This window comes from Rousettus aegyptiacus, unplaced genomic scaffold (genome assembly GCF_014176215.1).
Source record: "Rousettus aegyptiacus isolate mRouAeg1 unplaced genomic scaffold, mRouAeg1.p scaffold_m13_p_5, whole genome shotgun sequence".
NCBI lineage: Eukaryota > Metazoa > Chordata > Mammalia > Chiroptera > Pteropodidae > Rousettus > Rousettus aegyptiacus.
Window position 1 is genome coordinate 23,724,286 of NW_023416308.1, and position 24,417 is coordinate 23,748,702.

Genomic DNA, 24,417 nt, shown 5'->3' on the forward strand with positions numbered 1-24,417 from the left:
TCTGTCACCATGTCATCAGCCAAGCTGAGGGCTCCCCCAAGATGGGGTAGGACCTAATGTGGTCACAATGTCCAGTGTCCAGAATGAAGTTAATCGAGCAGGTGCTAAATGGCCGAAGGTGAGCATGGGGACACATCGGTGCTTGCCGTCAGCCCAACCTAGTCCTGAGGCGCCTCTGTATCACCTTCTGATATGGGTAGGACCTAACTCCAGGGGCCAGCAGAGCAAGGAGCCCTTAACCAGGACACAGATTCTACTTCCCAGTCTCTAAAACAGCCCCGACCCAGAGCGGAGAAGATACAAATACCGCGACCCATCCCTCCAGTGCTTGTGGCAGACATGAATAGTCAATTATCATGGCAGACAAAAATAGTTAATCGCTGCACTTAAGAAGGGCAAGACAGATGAGATAGGGAGAGGCAGAGATGCACAGAGAGGGCCAGAGAGAAACAGGGAGAAAACTAGGAGCTGGTGGCAGGGAAGGAGGGACAGGAAAAGCACAAGCAAAGGCAGCAATAGTGGGTGAAAGTGGCGGGCAGCCTCCTGCACGCCCTGTTATCAGAGCTGTTATTCTGTGTCTAGTGGCCTGCCAACCTGAGGCATGGTGGCTTACCAGGAGTTAAGGGGGGATAAGGGCCAGTACTCTGCTACTCTTGCCCCCAGATACATACCACCTTACCTGTGCCACAAGCAATGTATCCTAAGACTTAGATGCTGCCTGAGCTTCTTCATCCCAACCCAGAAGCCTGGCTGTGGACCACCAGCCTGGCCACCGAGATGCCTGGCAGGACCTCCGTCCTCCCACGCAACCAGCTGGCAGTGGATCTCCAGCTCCTATCAGCCCAGTTGGCGGCTTCCTACACCTGAGGTGCTGGGGAACAAACAAGAAGGAACAGGATCCCCTGTCCCTCTCTTCTGTTGTATGGCCTTCAGCACAGGACATTCTGGCATCTGAAGGTCTAAGGGATCCTGATTCTGTACTCACTGCTTCTTTGCCACCACCTGAGCATGTCACCAACTGGGCCAGGCCCTCTGCACTAGACATTGGGGATCCACAGGGTGGGACAGGCAGAGTCTCCCATGGAGATGGCAGCCAGTGGAGCAAGAGCCGGGGCAGACCACTGGGCTGGAGACTAGGTGCCTGTACTGGAGGAAAAAGTGTGACTGGGGGCATTCTTACAAACCATCACAACTCTGTGAATGCCACCACCTTAGTAAACTCTGACAGACTGCGGTGCCAGCAGGTCCCACCTTCTCACCATTTGGAGGGTTCTGGGGACCAACTGATTTCCTGCTCCACTTTCTAGTACCACACCTCAGTCCTATGGGAGCTGTGATTAACAGAGGAAACCACGACGCTGATAATGCCCAAGACCGTGGGCTAGCATAGGGTGCCCCAGCTGTGAGCAAGGCAGTCGGACTACTCAGATACATGATGTCCACAGCTGCTTTCGCCCTACAAGGACAGGCTAGTGTTGCTGTGAGTGGCAGACCTTATGACCCATAAAACTGAAACATTTACTGTCTAGTCCTGTCAGACAAAGCCTGCTGCTTGGCCTTGGTGCTCTCCTTCTAGTGCTTCTGGTGCCCGGCTGGTGGCTCCAGTCTCCCTGGGGCAGCAGGGACCACCCTGAACTAAGAGTAGAGCTGGGGAGGCTGTGCCAATATCGGACAATGCTTTGGCAGGTGTCCAAGTCAAGGTGGGTACAGAGCAGTCCAGTTAACTTCCTGGACAGCTGGTCCTATCACAAGCTCATCCCTCAAGCCAAATGTCAAATGGTAGCTGATGTCCAACAGTCAGGCCATCAGTGAATGCAAGCAGGGGTGGTGGGAGGTCACCACATCCAGCCCTGTCCAGCCCAGGACGCTGTGCCCACCCAGCAAGAGGCTGACCAGAAGCACACACCACTCAAGGCCATCCCTCTGTTGACCATACCCACCCAGTCTACCAGGACATTCTGCTGACCTGTGTCAGGAGGAGATGTCTCCAGGCCAATTCCAGGTTACCTACCTGTATAGAGGAGAGATCAGTATGTCCTAACACCCATCCTGCTGACTCCAGCTCCTGCAGGGAAACCAGAGGGTACCTTGTAAGGCCTACCTGCCGAGCTAAGTCTCTTCCAGGTGAGGCCAGACCCCCAGATGGGCACAGTCATCCCTGACCCTAAGGTTGTCCTATGGTGCTTCTGACAGGCACCCACACAGTCATGGGCACTCTTGTTCTCATTCGTCTGGGACTATCACATATGCAGTTTGCATGGGGGCTGTTAACTATCCTTTAAAAGTTTGATTATTGAGTTGTGGGCTGATGTCCCTCTTCCAGAAAGCTGGGCATGCTTCGCTATGATAAATGACACAGCAGGGAGAACTGTACCAGGGTCCAACCAGCCAACACAGGGAGTCACGACCCCCTAGGGGTCTGTCCTCCTCCCACTGGGTCCTGCCACCCCTACCCGTCCTGTAGAACAGACCACATGCCTCTCCTGAGGCTCCCTAAGCCCAGCTCCCCAGTTCCTGGGCCCCAGGGGTTGAAGCTATGCCCAGGTGCCCCTCACATGCCTGAAGCCATGTGGACGAAGGCCCCACACAGCTTCCATTCTTGGCTAACGGCCTGGGGGACACATTCCTTCTCATTCCTTAGAACGTTGCAAGAGTGTCTGTGTCATGAAAAAGAAAAACAAGGTGACACAGACAGGCAGGGAGAGTCTGGGCCACAGATGGGAGGCCATCTCCCAGGGGACATGGGTGATAGGAACTTTCGCCCTCAGCTCTACAGTATTTTCCAGATAGTTCCAGCCTCTGTCCAATTTTCTTTTGCAGATGTGACCCATTTGAGAGCTGGAGGGTGGGTCTCCCCCTGCCTTGCTGCGGCCCTTTCATCAAGGGAAGGGGCTTCAAGTTGCGGGGAGCATAGGGTCAGAGTCAGGACACCAGGGACAGAGGCAAGGAAGAATGGGGATCCAAGCCAGGCATGCAAACACATGTGTGTACGTGCACACAAGCATGTGTGACTGGGAGGGGAGGCACGGTAAGGAGTCCACACAACCACTGACACCCTCTTGCCCACAGCACAGGGGCCACTGCTTTTACCCCAGGGTCTGAGGCTCAGGGATCAGCTTTTGCTCACAAAGTGACATTTCCGGGATGCCTCACATAGATCTTGTCACAGAAGCTTTGTGAAGTGCTGGCTGTGCCCCATCATCTCAGACTCTCACTCGGCACCTTGGGTTGGCCCAATTCCCCATTTTATAGACAGGGAAACTGGGTCCAGGCAAGGCAGCACTGGGCCAGGATTTGAATTTAGGTCTTCCTGCCCCTAGGATGCCCCCTACTCACCCATCCAACCAGGGGTGTGAGGTCATAAGAATATGCTCCTTCTTTGTGGGGCTCCGGCCAGGCCTAGAGCTTCACAAATGCAGAGAGCCAGGAGTAGACACTAGTATAGGGGTGGGGGTGTCTGCAGGGCTGCGGGGGGAGAGCTTCCCACAGGAGGGTGGGATAGGGAAGATCTGGGAGACAGCCTGGGTCTCCATCCCCAAGGTGCCCTTGTCACAACAGCACTGTATATATAGGGATGAGGAAGAGTCTAATAGGTGCCCTGGGGCGGTGGGCAAACAGACTTGAGATAAGAAGGTAGAACCAGTGACAGGATTTGTGACAACAGGCTGAGGGGGTGGTACCTGTCTTGGGAAGCCCTTCTCATCACTCCCTCAGGGCTGATCTGTAGGCTTTAAGGTCACCGACTAGGCCTAGGACCCTGTACCAAGAGCCTTGGGGTCAACGGGACCACCACACCTCTTATCAGACTCATCCCTATAGGGCCTTGGAAAGACTTGCTGTATCTCGGACTGGGGCAGAACCCCCGCTAGGCTGCAAGGGCCAGCCATAAGGACAGAACAGCAAGCTATGGATCCATAGATATCAGACAGCAAGAGGCAACTCCCATGGGCACAAACCAAGTCCAGAGAAAGGATGGGACCAGGGCTGGGTGGGCTGGGCAAGCTGGGCGATTGGCTTCGGCAGTGAGGAGCCTGGGTGCAGGTCCAGGAGGTCTGCCTGAGAGCTCGTTCTGCACCAGAGCCTCAAGTCCTGCTGTAGGATGGCATGTTATTCCAGGCTACTGGTCACTCAGTGTGAAAAGGCATTAAAAGGCACTCACTTTGGCTGCACCTTCTCATTTTACAGACAAGGACACTGAGGCAGAGGGAGGCACATACCTGCCTGAAGTGGCTCACTTGGAGTCCTTGCCTGAACCAATGGGTGATGGCACACTTGAAGGAGTCTTACTTTCAAGGCTATGCAGGTAAAGGGTCCATCTTTCACTGTCCCTGCCAGAGCCTGTGCTCAACCGCGCTGCCATCCAGACTTCGGGTCTCTTCTGCCTGCACTAAAGGTGGTGAGGAGCTCCGGGAGTACTGAGGGGCCTTGCACTAGGGATTCTTGCTTTTCTCCAGCCATGTACCCCGGACAGGCAGCCTAAAGACAACAGAGCTGTGGCTTCCCCTCCAAGTGCCTTGGGAAGGGTCCCGGCTCCTGGGGGAGGCTGGGTGAGCCTGTCTTGCCTGCTATGGCGGTCCCAGGTGCCCTCTGGTGGCCACCCTTGGCTTGTCACTTCTTTGCTAGAGGTTGCTGGCCCCTCAGGGTTCATTGGGGGCAGTGAGAAGGCCTGTGCCAGACTCAGGGAGGAGGGAGCAGAAAGCAGGGAGCTATGTGGGTGATGTGGGTGTCTACCAACTCTGGGCTCATCTTCTTGACCTGTGAAATAGGTCAAGATGTCTAGCCTTCCCAGTTAGGAAGGCCCACAAAAGGATTCCTTTCTTTCCATGGGTGTCCCCCCTCCGCTTACTTCCTAACTCTGAGGCTCCTGCAGAGTGGATCTCATCCTAATCCTGAGAGAAGCTGGAGGCAAAAGAACAGATGCCTCTCCCAGTCCCCACTCTATCTACTATTGGGGAAGTTCCCAGAATCCTTGGTGCTCCATCCTGCATTCCCACAGTGCTTGTCCCCAGGGCCCCCATCCTCCATCCCTGGTTCCCCACCCCAACTCTTCTCGCTCTTTCCCTCTGCTGAGACCAGGCCAGGTCACAGGGCAGATGCTAGGGGCTGGCTGAGGCTCTGGCATGCCTGCTGTTCTTGCCGCCCCCAGCTGAAATAATGTTCCTTGCTCCTCTTAGAGGCAAAGGATCCTACTGTTTGTGCCACCCCAGCCTGTCTCTTGGGGTAAAGCGGGTGCAATGAACCCACCCTGAATCCTTATGCAACACAAACAAGGATGGAGAGGGAGAGGGATCCCTGGGACTGGTAAGAGACCTGAGGGGCTAGCTCTAGAGGAGGCACCACAAAGTCCAGATGTGGCAGAGGGTGGGGGCAGCTCTAACTTAGTAGGTCTGACGGCTTGGGGTTGGACCCAGTTTATCCAAGAGGTACTTGGCCATCAGGTACAGGTATCCTGTAGAAAACTGAGTAAGGAAGAGCAGGATTGGACTGACTTGGCTGTACTCATGTGACCCTCCTTCCTAGGCCAGGACCAGAGTCCTGAGCACAGCAAGTGCTTTGTGCCCAGCCCTGTGCTGGGTGCTGGCAAACCACAGGCTGTGGGAGCAGCAGTGGACAAACATGATAGAGTGGATGGAAGAGGGCAAGGCTGGGAAAAAGCATGCCTTCCAGATTCATGGCCCCACACGCTGTGGTTAAGTGCAAGGCCTCACTCTGCGGGAGCTCCTGGACCCAATCTTGATGCTCAGAAACTGACTGACCACGGCCCAGCATGCTGGGCAGAGGGCTCTGACTATCCGGTGTCCAGCACCATGCCAAGTCCAGAGATATACTGAGCACAGGACAGGCAGGACCTGCTCAGGACTGGCAGACCTCTGGTAGCAACCTGGATCTGGCAGTGCAGGTGGGTGTGGAGGGGTGGGCCAGGGCTCCCTACGGTGTCCCATGGTGGCCCTGGTGCTGCTAGCCTTATGGGAAAGATTGCCCCTACCGACACTAAGCTGCCCATACTCTGGGCCGTTGGGTTTGTAAATCCTGACCTGGTACGCGTACCCTGCACAATGCCATGGGTGACACTGGGAAGGGGCGCGAATAAGGGGTAACTGCTTTAAGTTACACTAAGAGTTTCTCCTAAAGGATCAAACCCTATTGGGCTGGTTCGTTGTTTCTAAACGTCTGAGTCTAAAGGAAATGGGAACCTGAATGATACACTTTGCATAAGTTAGAAACGGTGATTTATTTTAAGTATATGGAAGGCTAGGGATCCCAGGCTATCCACCCAAGGCAACAGAGACACGTCAGAGAACTCGGGCTGAGTACCGAGGGTGCACAGGGGAGAAGGGTGCGGGAGGTAGGGGCCCAGGTCGGGGCACCAGACATAGTCCCCGGCCAGCTTCCCCTCCCTTGTTCTCTAGGCAGCGGGAGCAGCGCAGCGCGGGGACAACCCCTTGGCCCTGGCGTGTCCCTGCACTACCCGGAGGCGCACCGCCCCAGGAAAGTTCCCTGGTTCCGCCGCTCCTCTGGCCGTTGTAAAGTTTCCGTTGCTGCCCAGATGTGGCTGCGAGGCACTCGGCGTCGCGAAGAGCCAACGTGGCTAAGCCTTGTGCGGAGCGCTCCGGCCAGTCGGGCAGGGCCCCGAGGCCGCGCACAAAGGGACCAGACCCCGCCAGTCGAGGGTTTCACGCACCACAGTACGGGAGACATGCGGGTGGGGCGGAGCCGGGCTTGTGTCCCCACCTGGACCTCGACTCCCAGCCCAAGACCCCGCCCCGACTGGGCCCCTGCCCAGCCTGCAGCCTCGATCTCGGCCCGCACCTAAGGCTCCAACCCCCTTATCCTCTGCGGGCCCCGCCCCCCGGCCCCAGCCTACCTGGAGTGCGGCGTGGGCGGCTCCGCAGCGCGGCCCCCGCCCCCAGGAGGGCGTCCCAGGGTCTCTGAGAGCGCGGGGCGCGGTGCCGGTGGCCGTACGCAGGGCCTCGGCTTGGACCCGTGCAGGGCCTGGCCCTTCCGGGCCCGGCACGCAGCCCCAGGGTAGCCCTCCCGCCCTTTGCACCGCCGGTGCGCAAAAGCGGGCCCGGCCGGAGACGCGTAGTCCGCCCCGCCCTATCCGACCGCAAATTTTCCCATTGGCCGGGAGACACGGCTCGACCCGGCAACCGGCGTCGATTGGACGGGCTAGGGGAGACGCCGATTTGTCATTGGGCCATCGGGATGTCTGTCCTAGCTGACAAGCGGCCCCCTTGTAGAGCGGCCAAGGCCAGGCACCTGCAGGTACCGCTGCCGCGGCGCCTCCGACCGCCTTCGAGGACGTCCACGAAACTTCCGGCCCCGAGTGAGGGCTGGCAGGCCCAGCGCCCCCTCCCCCGACTCCGGCCGGGTTTCCCTTATCACCATCCCCCAGTTTGCAGATAGTCTTCACCAGCACCTGCGGGACTCCTGGCGCTGCGCACAGCATTCTCCTGTCCACATCAAATTGTATTTTTCACACAACCCGCGAGGAAGAGTTCTGCCGGCATCCTGGCTTACAAATGAGAGACTGAGGCTCAGAGATGTTCTCACTTACTTGCTTTAGGTCACCGGGGCTCGAACCCAGTTCATCACATATTTGGGCCCCGGGGCTCCCCCATCCTCATTGCTCCAGGGTTCCCACAGCAGAGGCATGGATGCGGCCTTGACTCCGCGAGGCTGTGGTGGGTGAGGGCTTGCACTGTTTCCCAGGGTATGAAGGGACCCCTCGGTGAACCAGGGATTTTCCTCCCCCACCAGGCCTGAATCTACAGACACCTTGGGCTCAGCCCGTCCTGCAGGGCCCCATAGGACCGCCTTCCCTCATCTCTCTCACTCAATCTGGGCCTGGGGAGGAGGAATTTGTGCCTTTATCACCCCCATCTTTATGGTGTCCCATTTCTCCCACCCAAATCCCGGTCCTAGAGGAACATTGGGATTCAGTCACTCAGATTGAATTCAGCAAAGGCTGCATTTTCTTGCCAGGTGGAGAGCAGTCACCTGGTCCCTACAATGACACAGGACCCACACGTGACCATGAATGCGACAATAACTCTAAGCCAGCTTCACTTAACTTTGTGGTGTGAGGTGCACCAGTGGGATGCTGCCCACTGGTGCTTGTTTCAAAGGGTTCCTGAAATGGCCCTTTGACCAGTGACCCTGGCTTATTCTTAATTCTAAGCCTTTTCTGCCTGGTTGCATCTGGAGATGACTAGATCCTTAGCTCACCATTTTCCCCACAGCCACTCAGGGAGCCACACTGTCCACATTGGTGCTGAATGGGGGACCAAATACTCATGTCTTATCCATCCCTGTCAGGGAGGAGGAATGTTCGTCCAATAGTTTCTTGCTCAGAACAAAGAAAGGGAAATGACTTGGGGCCATAACTCACCATTGGTACCATAATTGGGTCTCCATGTGCCCTGTCACACATGGCAAAATGATCCCAGCAGCCTTTCAGAGCCACCATCAATCAACTGGAGTTGACACTTGAGGTGATAGCTATTTGGCATCCTGGCACAGGGATGTTACTCAAAGCTCTGGGCTGGCATAATAAAATGTCCCTCTCTAGAACACAAAGGCCCCTTTGGGTAAGATAGCTCTTGTCCCGTGGAGTCACACCATCAATGACATTTTGTGCCAGCTGCCATTTGGGCTGGGAGTTCTCTTTCCTATATTTAGGAGAGGATTTAATTAGCACAATGATCGTTATGGATCTTTCCAAGGGATTTGGGCCCTGGTCCGCCTGGAGCCCTTCCTCTTACAGTGACCTTGTGGTCCAGCACCACCCCTTCCTCCGAAACTTACTGATAATGGCAAGAGAGGCTGGACAGACCTCTGCTGAGATTGTGCTCCTAACTCGGCCAAAGTGGGGACTGTTTCACTCCCTCATTTCTGGCAGGGTTCCAGAGACCTGTCTGCCCCTGAGCTGGATCACTGATTATATACAGAGGATCAGGGTGGGCAGCAACAGTTCCAAGATGACTTAGGGCGACTGCCTGGCAGTGGCAACACCATGACCCAGGCTGCAGGTGTGGGTCAGAAAGTCAGAGAGCAGGAGAAATGGTCTCTACCACTCACCCACTGCCACAGGGACCAGTAGCCCAGTCTCCCCTTCTCTCCAACTCTCTCTACCTGGCTACTGGCCAGCTTTTGTAGGGACATCCTTGTAGGGCACATGAGATAAAAAGGGATAAAAAGGTTTCAGGTTGACATCAGGAAGAACTGTACAACAGTTCTAGATGTTTGCCCAAAGTGTGGTCCCATAGGCTGTCTAGGGATGTGTGTGATTAGAACTGGGATGGCAGCCCCTTACAGTCCTGAGATTCATCTTGCCCCATCTCATTGGTCTTACCTTCTCTCTAGCACCAAATGTCATCCAGATTGGAGCAAGTGGCGACAGAAAACATCAGTGTCTGCTCTGGCTCCATCTAGATAGAAGAGTGTTACTGGTGGTGGGACTGGACTAGGTCCATATGTTGCTCTCTGTGGTGCAGTAGGATTTCAACCTCTGTCTAACCTACGCATGACTGCATTCCCCTTTGCAGACAATGGAAAAGCACTGTTAATGAGAGCTTGGCCATTCTGTGTCCCACTTTTTTGAAGCGTATGGCCCAGTGGTTTCATGCACACCACGCTGCAGCTGCTGCTCCATACCACAGGGTATGGTCACTTGCCTCCAAGCCTCAGGTACTGCTTATTCAACACCACCATCTCTTGGCTGGACTGTATGGTCTAACTGACCAGAGGGAAATCATTGGCACCAGCCCAGCACACTTCTGTTGCTGGATGGCAGGAGGGAAGGCTATGTGTCTTGCTGAGTCTGCTGACTGCTGGCCATGAGTACTTGGGCATCTGGAGTCCTTGGGTTCCACCTGCAAAGGCTTCTGTTGGGTTCCAGGAGGAACACAGATGAGATATCAAAAGAGTGGAATGCAATGGACCTTTGGGGCATTATGCAGGTTTGGGTTAGACTTCCGCCTTTGTTGATTACCAGCCAGTTTTCTGGGCTCCAGTTTTCCACAGGACATAAGTGCTCTGAGTCAGAATCAGGGTGCCTAGGTCTTTAATGTAGGGCCCTGGAGCTAATACAACTACTTCTATTTGCCACTTTTTTGACTTCGAGTAATTCCTGAGTCCTGGTGACTGCATCTGTAAAATGGATAAATGAAAGCTGTGTACTGGAACACTGGGCTTAGATAATTGCTTAGCACATTGTTATTAACCTTAATCTATTAACTGTCTTTCTTGTCATAGTGTGCTGAGCGCCCACTTTGTAGCAAGCCCTGAATCTTTGACTTTCCATTTTCCCTGCACTCAGGCCCCAAACGGTGGGGGCAGGGAGCCCAGAAAATGCCTCTATCCTGGTGGGGGTGCCCCAGTCAGTGCCCTTTTCCCGCCTCTTGCTCACTTGCTCATCTAATACAGATCAGGTTGGGCCAGCCTTTTATCCTTGGGGCCTGGACCTGCAGAAGAATAGCTTTGAGGTGGGCTCAAGGGCTACAGTGGCTGGATGGGGCTGGAGTGCCTGGTCTAGGGTTTGTCCTGAGAATGGCAGAGATGTTGTCAGGCGGTCAGGGTTGAAGAGGAGAGGATTTTCAAGTCCAGAGACCTGGATTGGAAGGACCAAACTGCGGTGGGGCCAGAGTGGGGGACCAGGACCCAGCCTGAGGGGTGGATCCGGAAGTGAGTATCTCCTTAGCGTAGCAGCGAAGGTTGCCGGTAGGCAGGTGACGGATAAGCGCCTGGAATCAGGCCGCGGCCCTGATGGGTCCTCGAGGGAATGAAGTTGGGGGCGTATGCGAGCGGCTGCGACCTCCCCCAGGCGTCTCCCGGGAGGGGGTGCAGAGGAGGATATAAAAGCTACGTGGGTCATGAAGCGCTCAGATACCAGCGCAGCCTAGAGGTTAAGTGCAGCCTCGGGGGTGGGGAGTTGGAAGGGCTGTAGCTGCCCCGCCTCCAAGCGACAGCGCACGTAGCCAACCGTGCCCTGGGTTGCCGCGTGTCGCGTGGTTCCTCGCCGCGCAGCCCAATGGCGAGCGCGCAGACGGCAGCAGGGGCGGGGCCTGGGCAGTAGCGGAGGCGCGCCGGCGCGGCACCTGGGAGTCCGCGGCAGCGGCGAAGGTGAGTGTGTGGGTGGCGGTCTGGTTGGAGCCGGCCGGGGCTCCGGGGCGTGGGTCTCCTGAGGCGCAGGTGGGCAGGGGCGGGGCTGTAGCGCCGCGTCCTGCCTCAGTTTCCCCTTCTCAAGGCGAGAAATGGAAATCAAGCGTCCGTGTTCAGGGAGACCAAACCGATCCCGGACGCCGAAAGGGCCCTTGATGGTACTAGAAGGCGTTCCCAGTGATCTCCGCCCGGGCTAGATGTTGCGAGGTCTGCAAGGTGGGTGGGTCAGCTTTGGAGCCCTGAGTCACGCTGCATCCTGCGGGGACAACGGAGTGACAGCAGTTGTCTGTCCGAGTAGGCAGCAAGTGATGGATCATCTCTGCGCTGGACTCGGCCTTCCTAGGGTGGCTCAGGTAGTCAGACCCTTCCCCCAGAGCATCAGGTGTTTGGGGGCTGTGCAGGTCGCACCCAGGGCAAGGCCTGGCCCCTTTGCTGGCCTTTGAGACCCCTTCCCCCGACCCCAGCACCTTCCTGCTTCCTCCTGGCTTCTTTCTGGGACACAGCTAGAGAGAACCTTCTGCCCTTGGACCAGTCCCTGAGCCTCAAATGCCCTTCCTCCAGCAGATATGTCATATGTTGTCACAGTCGTGTCGTGTTGTCTGCTCTAGACCTGCTGACCACTGTTTTGCTGCTACTGTTTAGGCTCAGAGCCATCTTCCTTGAGGCAGACAGAAGTGGTGGGAGCTGTAAGGGGTACTTCAGCTGGTAGTGCTTTTGAGTTGCTTTCTCGCACTTGCTTGATGATCCTCTAGGGAGCCTTTTGGGCAAGTGTTCATTGGCCAAACACTGTTCATAGCAAAGACTCAGGCTGAGGGGCAAATGGTGTTCCCAGATCATTCAGAGCCAGGGCTGACTCCTAGTGCCTCTGATCCTGGATCTCTTTCCCAGGAGACTTCCTGCCTCAGATGACCTGTCAGGTGGGGTGGGGCCAGCTGGAGAGGATAGCTATGTTATGTTAGCCAGTATTCACAAGAGAGCCTCTGTGGCCCCTCAGACCAGGCTACTGCTTGCTCCAGCGTGTGGTAATAACAGCCCTACCCTGAACAAAGGCAAGAGGCCATCCGCTCTGCCTGGCTGTGCAGCCCCTGAGCTGTTTGTTATTACTGCCTCATACTTCCTTTGTGTCTCCATTTGAGGGCTGTCATTTTGGTCATGTTTCCCCAAGGATATAATGGTGTGCTGTGTTCTCAGCCCTGGCCTCCACACTAGAGCGGGGAGCTCTCTGAAGGCACTGTGGCTACTGCTGCTGAGGACATCCATGGAGAGACAAGGGTCCCCAGAGCTTGTCTAGAGAGAAACAGTCCAGGGCAGGGAGGCTGGGAGCCTTCTTGAAGTGGGGCCACATTGTCACTGACACTCCTGATGTGCGAGAACAGGATCTGTCCTTTGCTAACATGTTAGTTGGTGCGTGAGGGTTTGATGATGGGCTCCGTGAAAACAATGTCACTGCAGAACCACTGAGCAGCCGTTTCAGGTTATCAAGTTTCTATTTAGATTGCAAAAGTAGTGTGTACATGCTTAAAAATAAAAACAGCCAGCCTCTGTCTCCTGGTGGCTGCTGCCTCTTGGGGTGTCTGTTGAAGTCTTCAGGACTATGCTAACTTTAAGTGCTTGTTTTCTTCCTCTTTTGAGGAGTTAGTGGGGAAGGTGGCTCCTTCCTCCATTATTAACCATATTGGCTACAGGGGCCACTGTGAGGCTGGGCTGGTTTGTAGGGAAGACAAGTGTTCTTGCCAGGAAAGGTCGAGGTGCTGGGGCCACCTTGTGACTGGAGCTTTTCTTAATACTCACTGTGTCATGTCCCTCCTTTGTACTGCTCCCTTGAGCTGTGAAGGGAACACTTAGTGTGAGGCTGAATTAGTGCTCCTAAAAAATCTCGAAGATGTTAGGAAGAGTATCACCATAGAAAATGTCATGGTGAAATGCCACTTAAAGTCAAAACGACAAAGCATAGATTCAGAAGTCCTCAGTCACCAATCAGGGAGGAAAGTGGAGCATTGCAGTGGGCTGGCTGTTTAGAATATTTACAGACGTCAAGGCTTTCTCAGCCAAGGCCCAGGAATAGTGACGCTGTGTTCCCATGTGTGTTTACCTCCTCTGCTGGCAGCTGCTGGGAGGATTTCAGGCGTCATGTGAAAAGAGCAGTTTATGCTTACCACTTCCACCCTTGGGAGCTGTCACAGGGTGGGAATGAGGTAACTAGCCTCACAGCCCTCCTGTGTGGTGCCTGAGGAACCCTATCCCCTGCATGGCCCTTCAATACAAGATGGACAGGTGGTTAGCCTTAATGTATTCTTAAATGTGTGAAGTGCTTGGTACAATGAAATGAGGCCTGACTCTTGGGCTCAATTAACCTCTATCCAGAGACTTAGCACTTGCAGCCTGGTAGGACACTGATTTAATGTGAACTGGGAGCCTCACTTTCCTGAGTTTCTCCCTGTGCTCTGCGTCATGGTGAAAATACTTCCTCATTCACTGGCATGCATCCCTGCCATTCATTGCTGCATTCTGACATGGCATCTTCCCACCGATCAGATGCCCTCTTTGCCTTTCCAGTTGACAAAGAGAAGTGCCCCTGCCAAGGGCGCAGGTCCGCTTCAGCCCTCCACCTCAGGGGTTAGGTGTGGACTTGATCAGATGTGGCTTTGCTCTTGGCTCAGGTGGCGATGTTGTTGTGGAGAACTCACAACAGCCCAGCAGTTCTTGGTCCTGTTTTGAGGCGTTTTGAGCCAGTGCTGAGTCCATTGTTGTCCTGTCTTCCGTGAATGGTCTCTTCTGGCTTTTTCTGCTTTACCTTTCCCTGCCCAGAGGAATGTCATGAAGCCAGTGGAGAAGGAAAGCTGGGTCTGTCCACTTGCTTCTTATGGGCAGCTTTTTGGGGTAGATAATCCATTTTTTTTCTTTATGTCAAACATGCCTATGTTGTGTCTAGTTCCCTGGATGGTACAGTGAGCCCAGCCTCTCAATTACCATCTATATTAGGGCATGGAAACCGTTGCCAGCACCCATATGTCTCCCTCATATCCCTTTTTGTCCCCTAGACCAGGTGGCTCTGCCCTGACTTCTGGTCCTGTGGATGACTCTTGGCTTGTTTCAGGCCTCTGTGCAAGCACTGAGCAAGGTGGTCTCTCCTGGGTGGGGCCTCCCATTCCACCTCTCACTACTCTAGTAGCGTGGATGCCACTGTGGATTGTCATGGGGTGGCTTTCAGTTCTGGACTTCCGTGGCCATGTTGCTTCATGGACAGCACCTGGTGTGGCCAGCAGGGGTGGGGCATGGCACACTTGGTCAGAGTTTTAGAAGATTCTGTGAATAGCCAAAAGGAGACGTGCCCTCTAGATACCGGAGTATGTGCTGAAGCTGACATCTGGTAACACATGCAGGGCCCTGAGGGACCATGTGACTGGATGTCTGGGAGTGGAGAGGTTAGGAAGACTGCACACACTGGAGGTGGGGAAGCATGGGGGTCCATACCTCACACCACCCACCTCACACCACCCACCCTGGGCAAATCTGAGTACTAATTAGTCCAAAATACAACCATACAGGGAAGTCAAGACAAAGAGGCTCTTACTTTCAGACAGGCAGGGCAACTGATATATAGAAAAGATGGGCAAATTGCTTGTAAAATAAGAGACTTTCTGTTAGGCAGCACCGCAGGCAAGGCTGTAATGCAGGGGAGGGACTGGGGAAAACATTTGAGGCTCCACACGTGGAGCAGACAGGGCATGCCTGCCACACTGCAGTCAACCACACTACAGATCTTTGTGACGAAGGCCCAGGATTCAGTACCCAAACTGGCGATTCGTGGACATGGGCCTGCTGGTGGCAATAAGATATGCAACTACTGGGAGATACCAAAGAAACTGTGGTGAGAGCATTTCTTGCCACCACAGAAGAGTGAACCATGGGAGGTTCCCCACCAATTGGAGTTGGGGGCAGAGGTCCTCTTGAATGGCAGGTGGTACCTGCACTGGATATTTGGAGGGAGTTGGATCAGGTGTGCTCAGCTGAGAGCCTCAGCCTCTGACTGAGCCATTCCGCCTCCTGGGTCACTATCCTAGGAGGGTCCTTGGCTGTTTACAGAGCATGTGTATGGGACGCCATCCTCCAGGAACACTGGGCAGCAGTGAGTGGGCTGGAGTCACTGCCCCTTGGAGAGGTTGGACTTGCACAGCCAGTTAGTGGGAAGAAAGAGGCAGTGAGATCCTATGTGTATGTGTGTGTGTGTGTGTGTGTGTGTGTGTGTGTGTGTGTGTGATAACCCTGCAGCACACACCAGTGCTTTGAAAGATCTGGAAGCCCACAGGTGCCGGCTGTGTGCAGTTGGAACTTTCCAGATGAGAGTGTGCTCTTCGGTGACCTGGGAGTGGGAACCACAACCACATAACCCGCTGGTCCCCAGGAGCCGCTGGTTGTGGCAGCAGGAGGTGTGAAGCCTTGAGCTTGGGCATGGAGAGGCTGAACTGGGTGGATGGATGAGCTGGTAGTGGATGTGAGAGGATGGGGTGGGCTGGAAGGAAGGGGAGGGGAGAGGTTTTTGATGCAAATGCTGGAGGCCGTGGTACTGGTAGGTTCAGGATGGGTGGCAGCAGTCGTGTGTGATGCCATTAGCTCCTGGGCAGGGTGAGGTGGTCCTCAGCTGGGTAGGATCTGGAGATGGGCTTGGACCACCCCTAGCAGTGCTGAGCTCTGCCAGTCTCCCTGGCGGGTCCTTTTCCCATCTTGGCTGGCAGTGAAAATGAGGCCGTATTAGTGGCCTTCAGGTCTCTCTTGCCTCCTCTCCAAGTGGCCTCCAAGAGGTCACTGGCTTGACCTGCCTCTCATCTACCTGTCTCTGCACTGAGTGTCAGGGGCCAGGGAAGCATATCTTTGCTGTTGGTCAGTAGGCTGTGGATTGGTCCATTAGGGCGCCAGGCCTTGTGCCACTGCAGTCGTTGCCGTATCACTTGGCATGAGGTCCTGACCTGTCTCTGGTCAAGCTTATCTATGTCATTTTCTTGTTGTGTTCTTGTTCGATGTTGCGTGGAGTGAGGTTTGAAGCTTGACTTGCTGAAGAGCCTGGTCCTTGTGACAGAGGTGGTTTACCTGGCTCTCCTTGGCTGTTGGGAACAGCCCTGTTGGTCCTCTGGGAGGCAGGGAGGAGGGAGGAGTCCCTGGCTGGAGGGGGTGATTCAGAGGCAGTAGGTGAGCAGGCAGGGTGCAGCACACTTGGAGAACTCTTGAAAGCGTTATCAGCAGATGGGCTGTGAGTGCCTGGAAAGCTTCTGTGTTTCGCAGCCAGTGCCATGTGCTAAGAATAACTGGTGCCAAATTTGTAGTCTGTTTTTCCTGTTTTGCAGAATTACTAGGTGGTTAGACCAGGGGAAAGCCAGACTCTCCTAGCTGTAATCAGGGAAGACTTCCACTGGCTCTCTTAGAGAGTACGGGAAGCCCTTGGCTTTAGTTTGAAGAAGGCTCTTTCCTTTTGCTTCACACCTCACAGGGCCTTCTGCTCAGGGCTCAGGTGTGACCAGAGACTACAGGGGTGTGCGGGAAGCAAAGGCCTTTGCCGCACACATGGATCTGCCTAAGCTGCAGGTGGGAGGACCTGGCAGAGGTGCTTACTGAGGCTGGTGGAGGCCACCCCAGAGGACACAGTGCTTTCTTGACTATCTCTAGACAGGCCAACGTCACAGCAGGAGCCCTAGGCTTAGTGACTGATGAGCAGCAGCAAGTGGATAGGTGTGAATTTGGGGTGCATTGGTCTCATCTGTGCACGTGCAGCCTTGCATACCTGCTCAGCCCGAATTATAATCCCTGGGCTGGGGACCTTTGTCATGGTCTCAGTCTGCACTGGACACTGTTGGAGAGAATGCACTTCCAGAACTGTAGCCTTCCTGTTCTCAGCAGGACTTTACGCAGCTCTCTATTCAGTTAGAGAAAAGTCCTGGGTAGTTTGTTAAAGCAGAACTGTCACTTAGCCAAGCTCACAGAGGTCAGTGTTTTATATGAAGTCTTGGTGGTGACAAAGATTGCTTGGTTGTCATGTACAGCTAGGGAAGTCCATGTGAGCTGTGGAACATGGTGTTGAGAGATAGCCACGGTGAGGACACGCCAAGGGCACAGGGACTGCCAGCCTCTTCCACAGCGGAGCCAGCCCCTGATTCTCTGTTCAGAACAGCCCAGGCCACAGTGAGCACCCCTTCAGGCCTCACAGTGAGCATAGACGGACATGCTCCCACGGCAGTGAGAAAGACAGCACCTTTCCATGTCCACCTCTGGGTCATGCTGCGCTGGTGTCTCAGGCACTTGTTAGGATATTTGGTTACTTAACAGTCTCCACTCTCCAACCCTGCATGTGGTCCCTCCCGATTGCTGCCCATAGGGTTTCCTCTCCTTGGCCCCAAACTACAATCTAAAATCCTCCATCCCTATGGGCCGGTTTAAGGCCTGCTGCACCTATGTGTGTGAGGCAGTTGTAAGACAGTGTCCCCAGTGGGACCCCACATGGGCACAGTGACTTTTCACTGTGGCTGGGATGGAGCCAGCTACTCCATCACCACCTTTCCCAGGGGTTTCTCATGCCCTGGGGAGGCCACAGGGAGAACAGTGGGCCACTGGGGCACCTGCAGGAGGCATGCTGTCCTCTCAGTGTTTCCATGATGAAGCTCGGTGGAGTGGCTTGTGGATGTGCCAGGGTGGTGCAGATGTACAGGTCCAGTGCTGGGGGCATCCTAGTCTCCTAGGAGGCTGCTTGGGAGCAGGTGGGGGCTCAGGGAAGCCAACCTGACCCTAGTACCCCATACATGCCTGTTCCTTCACCCCAAGTGCAGCCAGTAAGCACCCCTCCAATGAGCCTCCCACATGACCTCAGTCTAAGGATTGATGACAGGGGATCACACCTGTAAAGTGCCTAACATGGGAAGGTGCACCCCACCTGTCCCCAGCTGTCCTCTCCCCTGCCTTGTGGCACCCAGGGCCCAGCCTCCTCTGGGTCAGTGTGTCACAGCCCAGAGAGCCAAGTTCTAGGGGCAGGGGGCCTCTTTTCTGTGCCCTGGGTTGCCTGACTGCCATCTTGGTTGCCAAGAGGCCAAGTGAGAAGGAGGAAAAGCAGAGGATGGGCATGTGACAACTCACTGCCACCTGCAGGCTTGGCTGAGTGTGCACATTTCTATTGTGGCCTCTTTGGCCTGCTGGGGCAAGAGCAGTGCCTTGGACAAAGGTCACAGAAGTGAGGCATGGCTTCTTGCAGTGCTCAGATGCCAACCTTAAGGCCATATCACAGTTGCCGAGGCCCATGGGCAAGGCTCCTGGTTAGACCCCCTGGGACCTTCATGCCTATCTTTTCCTGCCCTGCCCTCAGGGGTCACCCCAGAACCTGCATAGCCCTGACTTCTCAGGCTCAGCCCTGGGTGGGGGTGGGGACAGGTGGGGCAGAGGTGTCACCAAGAAAGCCAGCATACTTCTCCTTGGGATGCTACCCTCCCCTACAGATTATATCAGGTGTCATTCAGGGTGAGCTTCTCCTGACAATCATAGATGCCACCTGGCAAGGATGAGCCCAGGCTCACCTGGCATGGTTGGACAAGTTGAAATCCCTTCCCCTCTGCTGGCCACAGAGCTGTGGGAAGTAGAGAGATGCAGTTTCTCAGAGACCCTGAGTGATGTGCAGGCAGGACATTGTTTGCTACCTTGGGCACTTCCAGCCGTGCGCCTGCCTACCTGCTCTGCACCCGGGCCTTGGTGCAGTGACTGGGACGACAAAAGCTGTATCCAGAGCTTGCTCTCAGAGCCCTGAAAGTCAGCAGGGGCAAGAAGGTAGCAGAATGAGTAGGGGTGTCAGGGAGGACTTTATCAGGCCCTGAAAAGAATATCCGAACTTTGTGGTGGGCCTAGGTGGAGGCATGCTGGGAGAATGGCCCTTCACCCACGGGACCTGCCAGGAGTTTGCTGAAGGAGCACATTGGGCCTAGGCAGAGAAGGATGCTGGGGGTGGGATAGGTAGGAGGTAAAGCCAGGAGTGGGAGGGGCCAGTGGGCAGCGGGCCTGTCTTGAGTGGGGGGTGAGGGATTGGAGAGAAAGGCAGTTCCTGATGGTCCCCTGCCCAGGGGCTGGCTTTCCTCTGGTCCTTCCCTCCCAATGACTGCGTCTTCGTCGAGGCCGCAGCCCTGGACTCTGTGCCCACATCTCTGGCACCAGGTTGCCAGGAGACCCATCGGTGGCCTTCCCTCAGACCATAGAGCCCTCCTTAGCACATCTGGAGGGCTGGTCTATCAGTCATCTGGGCCAACTAGGATGGCGGGATCTTGCAGGTCAGTTGGGGGAAGATCTGTATACGGTCTGTGAGCATGAGTGGCCAGAGCTGCCCCTGGCCAGTGGTCTCACCAGCGGGCAGGTATGTAGCTTAGGGAGGGATGTGGTAGGCCAAAGAAGACTTGATTGTCTTCTTCTTTGACAGCCCTAAGTGGCACATCCCTGGTGGGGCAGTACATTCCTTGTGGGGCAGCCCTCGGAACAGTCCTTTGTCCTGGTGGGGCTCTAGACTGGTGGGATTTCAGCAGGGATGGCTTGTCAGGGCTCTTACCATTGACTGGCAGCCTGGTTTCCACAGTCATCACCAGTCAGGCTCTACTAGGGTATTCTAGTGCCTTGAGAGAGACCAGCTCCCCTGGGGTAAGGGGGTCTGCGTCTTCTGTGCTAGACTATGGTCACATGGCAGGTGCTGGGAACCCCATCAGCTGTACCTGGCAGGTGGGACACCCAGGAGGCCCAGCATGCTTCCTGTCTCTCTGCACTTTGTTCTGGATGGTTCTACTGACCCAGCTCATCAGCTGTGTCTAGTCTCTTGTTAAATCCACTGCTGAGTTTGAATTTGTAGTTTCTACAGATGCGTTTCTAACAGTTTTTTCTGCTGTTTTGTGGTCTTCCTGGTTTATTCTTTATCACTTCCTTTTCTCTGCAGATATTCCCAAGCTCCCTTTTCTGCAATTAGAACATAGTTGGTTTATAAGACGTGTGGGGATCTCTTTCTGCTGGTTCTTGTTTATGGTGCTTTGTTTGGTTATGTAATTCTTTCTGACTGTGTACTGCAATTTGTCCTAGAAATTACTTGTGAGACTTCTTAGAGGTCTAGGATGAAGATGAGAAATTTGGTTTGCCAGGTGCCCAGGGGCATGCCTGGTACGGCGGTCCCTCAAACCAAGTCTTGGCATGAGGGTTCCTGGACCCCTCGTGTGGCCCCGGGCTTGCTCATGGAGTTTCTCAGGGACTCTCTCCATTTTTGGACTGTTCCTGCAGCTCCTGAATCTTCTGTCCCTCTCACCCCTTGAGGCCACCAGAACCCAGTTTGCCCAGATGGTCAATACCCCGGGGCAGGAATGACCACTGAACTCTACTTTCTTTCCTCTCTAGATTCCTGTGTTCTCTGAAATGTTGGCTAAATCCTACATGACCTTATAAACTCTTAGCTGCTTTTAAGATGTTTTCATATTCTTTCAAGCATTTTAAGTTGTTTTTACCAGGAGGGTCCACTCTACCAGCCTGCTCACCAGTATTGGAATCGTCAGGCACCCCTGAAACAATGGCCCCCAGTGGGCACTTCCAGCTCAGTCTGGTGGCCAGCAACCCATCTCACATGGCTGTGCATCTCCTAGTACCTTGCACTTCTGCTAGTTACCATGGCAACACCTCACCTGTATAACCACAGGCTTTACTGAGGTCCTAGGTTGGTTCCATGCAGCAATCATCAATGCCTATGCCTGCTGCAACTGGCGGAACAGGGAGCTGAGTCTGTGGGAGCCGGTGGGGACAGTAGTCGAGTGAATCCCTCTCGCACCCCTGCCAAACCAGTCAGCAGAAGTGAGTAGAGTGGCAGGGGTGCCCTGGCATTGTCCACGGGAAGGCCCTAGGAGCTTGGCAGCCTCTGCATGACTCTGAGCTGAGGTTGTGTTTGAGCTGCCAGCCTAGGGCTGTGACCCCTCTTTGGCTCTTCTGTGTTCTGTGGCTGCGGCCCTTGCTGTCCACCTGCCTGCCCAAGGGGTGCTGGCACAGCTTTGATAGCAGGGTCGGTGTGGTGGGAGTGATCCCTTCTGTGAGTTCTGAGATAGGAAAGCTTTCATTTCAGAGACCCAAGAACTGGACACAATTGTACTGATGTCAGAGGGGTTATGCGGGGTCCTCTGGGTCCCCTGGCTCTGCCTGGGCTGGTGTGGGCAAAGGGCATTGTACAGCTGATGGTGGGCCTCTCCTGGAACTGGACAGCAGGGGCCTGGGCCTGAGGCAGTGACCTGGAACACTCCCTGGCCCATGCCTGCTGCCCACTTGCTTAAGGGGGTACTGTACAGGTGTTCTGATTAGCAGGCAGGCTCCCTCCCCTGTGTGGTCACTTTGAGGCCTAGGGCAGAGCAGCAGGAGGAAGAGTAGCTATGGCTTGTGTTGAGGTCTGGAGCAAGGATGGGCTGGGTCTGGGAATCTCATCTCCATCCCCTCGAGCTCCTGCCCCCAGTGAGGATCGAACTCATAGACCTGCTTTACAGATGTGTCCCACTGGGCAAAGCCCAGGCCCTGCTCTAGCAGGCACTGTGCACTTAGCATCTTGGGACAGGCCCTGCATGAACCCTCTCCAAACCCTTGGTGCCCCAGGCAGGCTAGGGCCTTGGAGCTCAGTGGCCTCCCCTAGACACATATGCATACAGACATGTGTGTAAGTGTCACTTGCACACAAGTACACAGGCAGACATATTCATGCACTTACGCATGTTCACAGACCTCACAGCCTCACATACGTGCACATGCACTGAACACACCTTCCTCACTTGCTCATCAGCTTCTTTCTTCCAGGATCATCTTCTCAGCTCCCTTTAGTACCTGCACAACCTCTTTGCTGTCCGTTTCCTGGCTACGGGCACTGGCTCTGCACCATGTCCTTAGCTCGTCATACACATACAGAACTAGAAACCTTCACAGTTACCTTGTCCAGTGTTGGTAGCCTTGGACATCTCAGTTCTCAATTCGTTTGTGGGAAAAGACCTGCTGGCCCCAGAGGCCTGGGGTGAGGGACCTATTCGTGCAGGGGGTGGGAGGAGATGTGCACTGAGTCCTCACTTACCAGCACCTGGGTGTGTGTCCATGTCACCAGCACCTGTACTTTGCCCCGTGCCCCTTGCTGACAAGGTTATGCGGGGTCCTCTGGGTCCCCTGGCTCTGCCTGGGCTGGTGTGGGCAAAGGGCATGTGCCAAGGACCTTCTGTAAACATTGCTACTGAGTGTTCCCAGGCCAGTTGGATATGACATGGCCCTGCCTTGAGTGCCTAGGGGCTGGAATTGGTGCTGTTGCCAGGGGGAAGCAATGGGTAGTCTGGGTGGGGGCCATGGAGGAAGCCACAGGGCCTCCTGGGTGGGTGTGGGCTGGCTTGCCTGCCTGCCGCCCCAGCTGTACTCATATTCTTGCTCTTGCTTCCACCTCCAGCGCCCACTTGCCACCCTCATGCAGCGTGTTCATGGCCAGTGAGCACCACAGGTGTTAGGGCAGCCTAGGCAGTGCTGACGAGTGTGTATGTTTAAGGAGATGGTTGTGTGGTGCTGGCGAGTGTCACAGTGTTGGGCACATGGCTCTGGCATGCCCAGTGATGATCAGGGACATCTCAGAGGTGGTTCTGTTCTGGGTTAGGGAGGATGCATGGAAGGTGGTTCTTTTGTCTGCTATTTACTCAACTCATTTTTTTCCTTTTCCTGCAGACCGTGTGACCCCATGTGAACAAAGCCACCCTCGGGGACCCATGTGCATCATCTTCTTTAAGTTTGATCCTCGCCCCACTTCCAAAAATGTGTACAGGTAACCCCTTGCTCTGTGTCTGCCACTGTCTGCTTAGCTTTGGGTGTCCCATAGTCTTCAGTACCTAGGTAGGCACTGTGAGCAGCGAGGGGGCATGCTGCTGCCTGTGGGCTAGGGAGAGGGTGGCCACGGGACAAGCTACAAAGGCCTGGCCCTGCCCTCTCAGATAATAGCCACTCAGTGTGGAGTGCTGGAATACCTCTTAGTGGTGGACTCGTGAGTCAATGTGCAAAGATATACAAACATATTAAGACTCTAAAGGTGGGCAGGACAGAGGAGCGATGTGGGTGCAGGCAGGAGCATAGCCCTATGGGCTTTGTAAGGAGACCAGCAGGTAGCAGAATTGGGGTGACAGTGAGCGAGAGCCCCATTTGAGCTGGTGGTTCATGCTGCCGATGAGGAGTCTGGGCGGTGGTGTCAAGGTGGGAGGAGGTGAGAGATGGAAGACCTTCTTCTCCCCATGACCCTGGGCTCTGAATGACACTCCTGCATTCCCCAGGCCACCCCAGCGGGAACCCATTGGCATTTTTCCATGCAGAGAATGAGGCTGAGATGTAACCCATAACCAAAAATGACATTTGAAACTGCTTACTAATGCAATTGCCTTGGAAGTTTTCATCATTTTAAAATCCGTACCAGAAATGATGTGAACTATTTTGACTAGCTTTTTAGATTTAGGTCACCGTGCACAATCACAGACACAATGCTTTCTAATGTTGTGACTGAATTAACTCATTCCAGGCCAGGGGACAGAGGACGAAGAGTGTCCAGTGTTCTCTTCCTGCAGAGGAGTGGGCAGCAGGGCCAGGCCAGGGTCTGGGAGCTAACCCTGAACATCCCCAATAAGATGAGCTGTGTGAGTCAGGGTGCAGCCTCTGGACAAGATCCAGGCATAGTGACTTCATCGGGGAAAGTGTAATACACAGAATGACTCACTATAATGGGATTGGCGTGCCCAGAGCAGAGCCCCATCCTTCACCTCTGGGCTGAGATCTAGACCTTGCTGGAGAGGCATAGCCATGGCACACTGGGTAATGGAGAAATCTCTGGGGTGCTGCACTGGCAGAACTTGCTGGAAATCTTCCCTCAAGAGTGCTGAAAACTGTTGCAAGGAGGACGCTAGGGGGAAGGTGCTGGCCACTGGGTGCTGCCTTATTACTGTGAGTTGTTTGGAAGCCACATTTTTCACAGGAGACTGATGCCTGGGGAAGTCACATGTACCATAGGAACCTGTAGAGAAAGCACTCAGGAGCCAGGAAAAGAAGGCTCCTCCTCCAGTGTCTCTTTGACACCCTTTACTGACAAAACTTAGCATGGTACCAGCTGTAAAGTTCAGCTTCATTATCACATAGCAGGCAATGAAGGGTGAATTGGGGCTGAGATGCAATAAATGGATAACTGGCATGGTCCACCTCTTTGGCTTCTGAGCTTTTATATGC

The 24,417-nt window shown here is 54.7% G+C and overlaps 2 protein-coding genes across 3 annotated transcripts in view; one reads left to right on the top strand and one right to left on the bottom strand.

Moving 5' to 3' along the window:
• ARVCF (ARVCF delta catenin family member) overlaps nt 1-7,039 on the bottom strand; it is a 56,698-nt gene extending 49,659 nt beyond the window's left edge. The window contains exons 1-2 of the mRNA XM_016166921.2: nt 6,866-7,039; nt 2,012-2,065 (exon numbers count right to left, since the gene is read on the bottom strand). The gene's annotated coding sequence lies outside the window, so the exon portion shown is untranslated. The remainder of the gene's footprint in view (nt 1-2,011; nt 2,066-6,865) is intronic.
• A 4,023-nt stretch (nt 7,040-11,062) lies between these two features.
• TANGO2 (transport and golgi organization 2 homolog) overlaps nt 11,063-24,417 on the top strand; it is a 35,225-nt gene continuing 21,870 nt past the window's right edge. Inside the window, exons 1-2 of one of the 2 annotated variants that reach the window (XM_016166961.2) lie at nt 11,063-11,124; nt 22,882-22,978. In XM_016166961.2, coding sequence (XP_016022447.1) covers nt 22,923-22,978 — 56 coding nt within the window. In that variant the 5' untranslated portion in view covers nt 11,063-11,124; nt 22,882-22,922. Of the gene's footprint in view, nt 11,125-11,405; nt 11,517-22,881; nt 22,979-24,417 lie in introns of those variants that run through there. The other variant, XM_016166962.2, reaches the window with a different exon arrangement.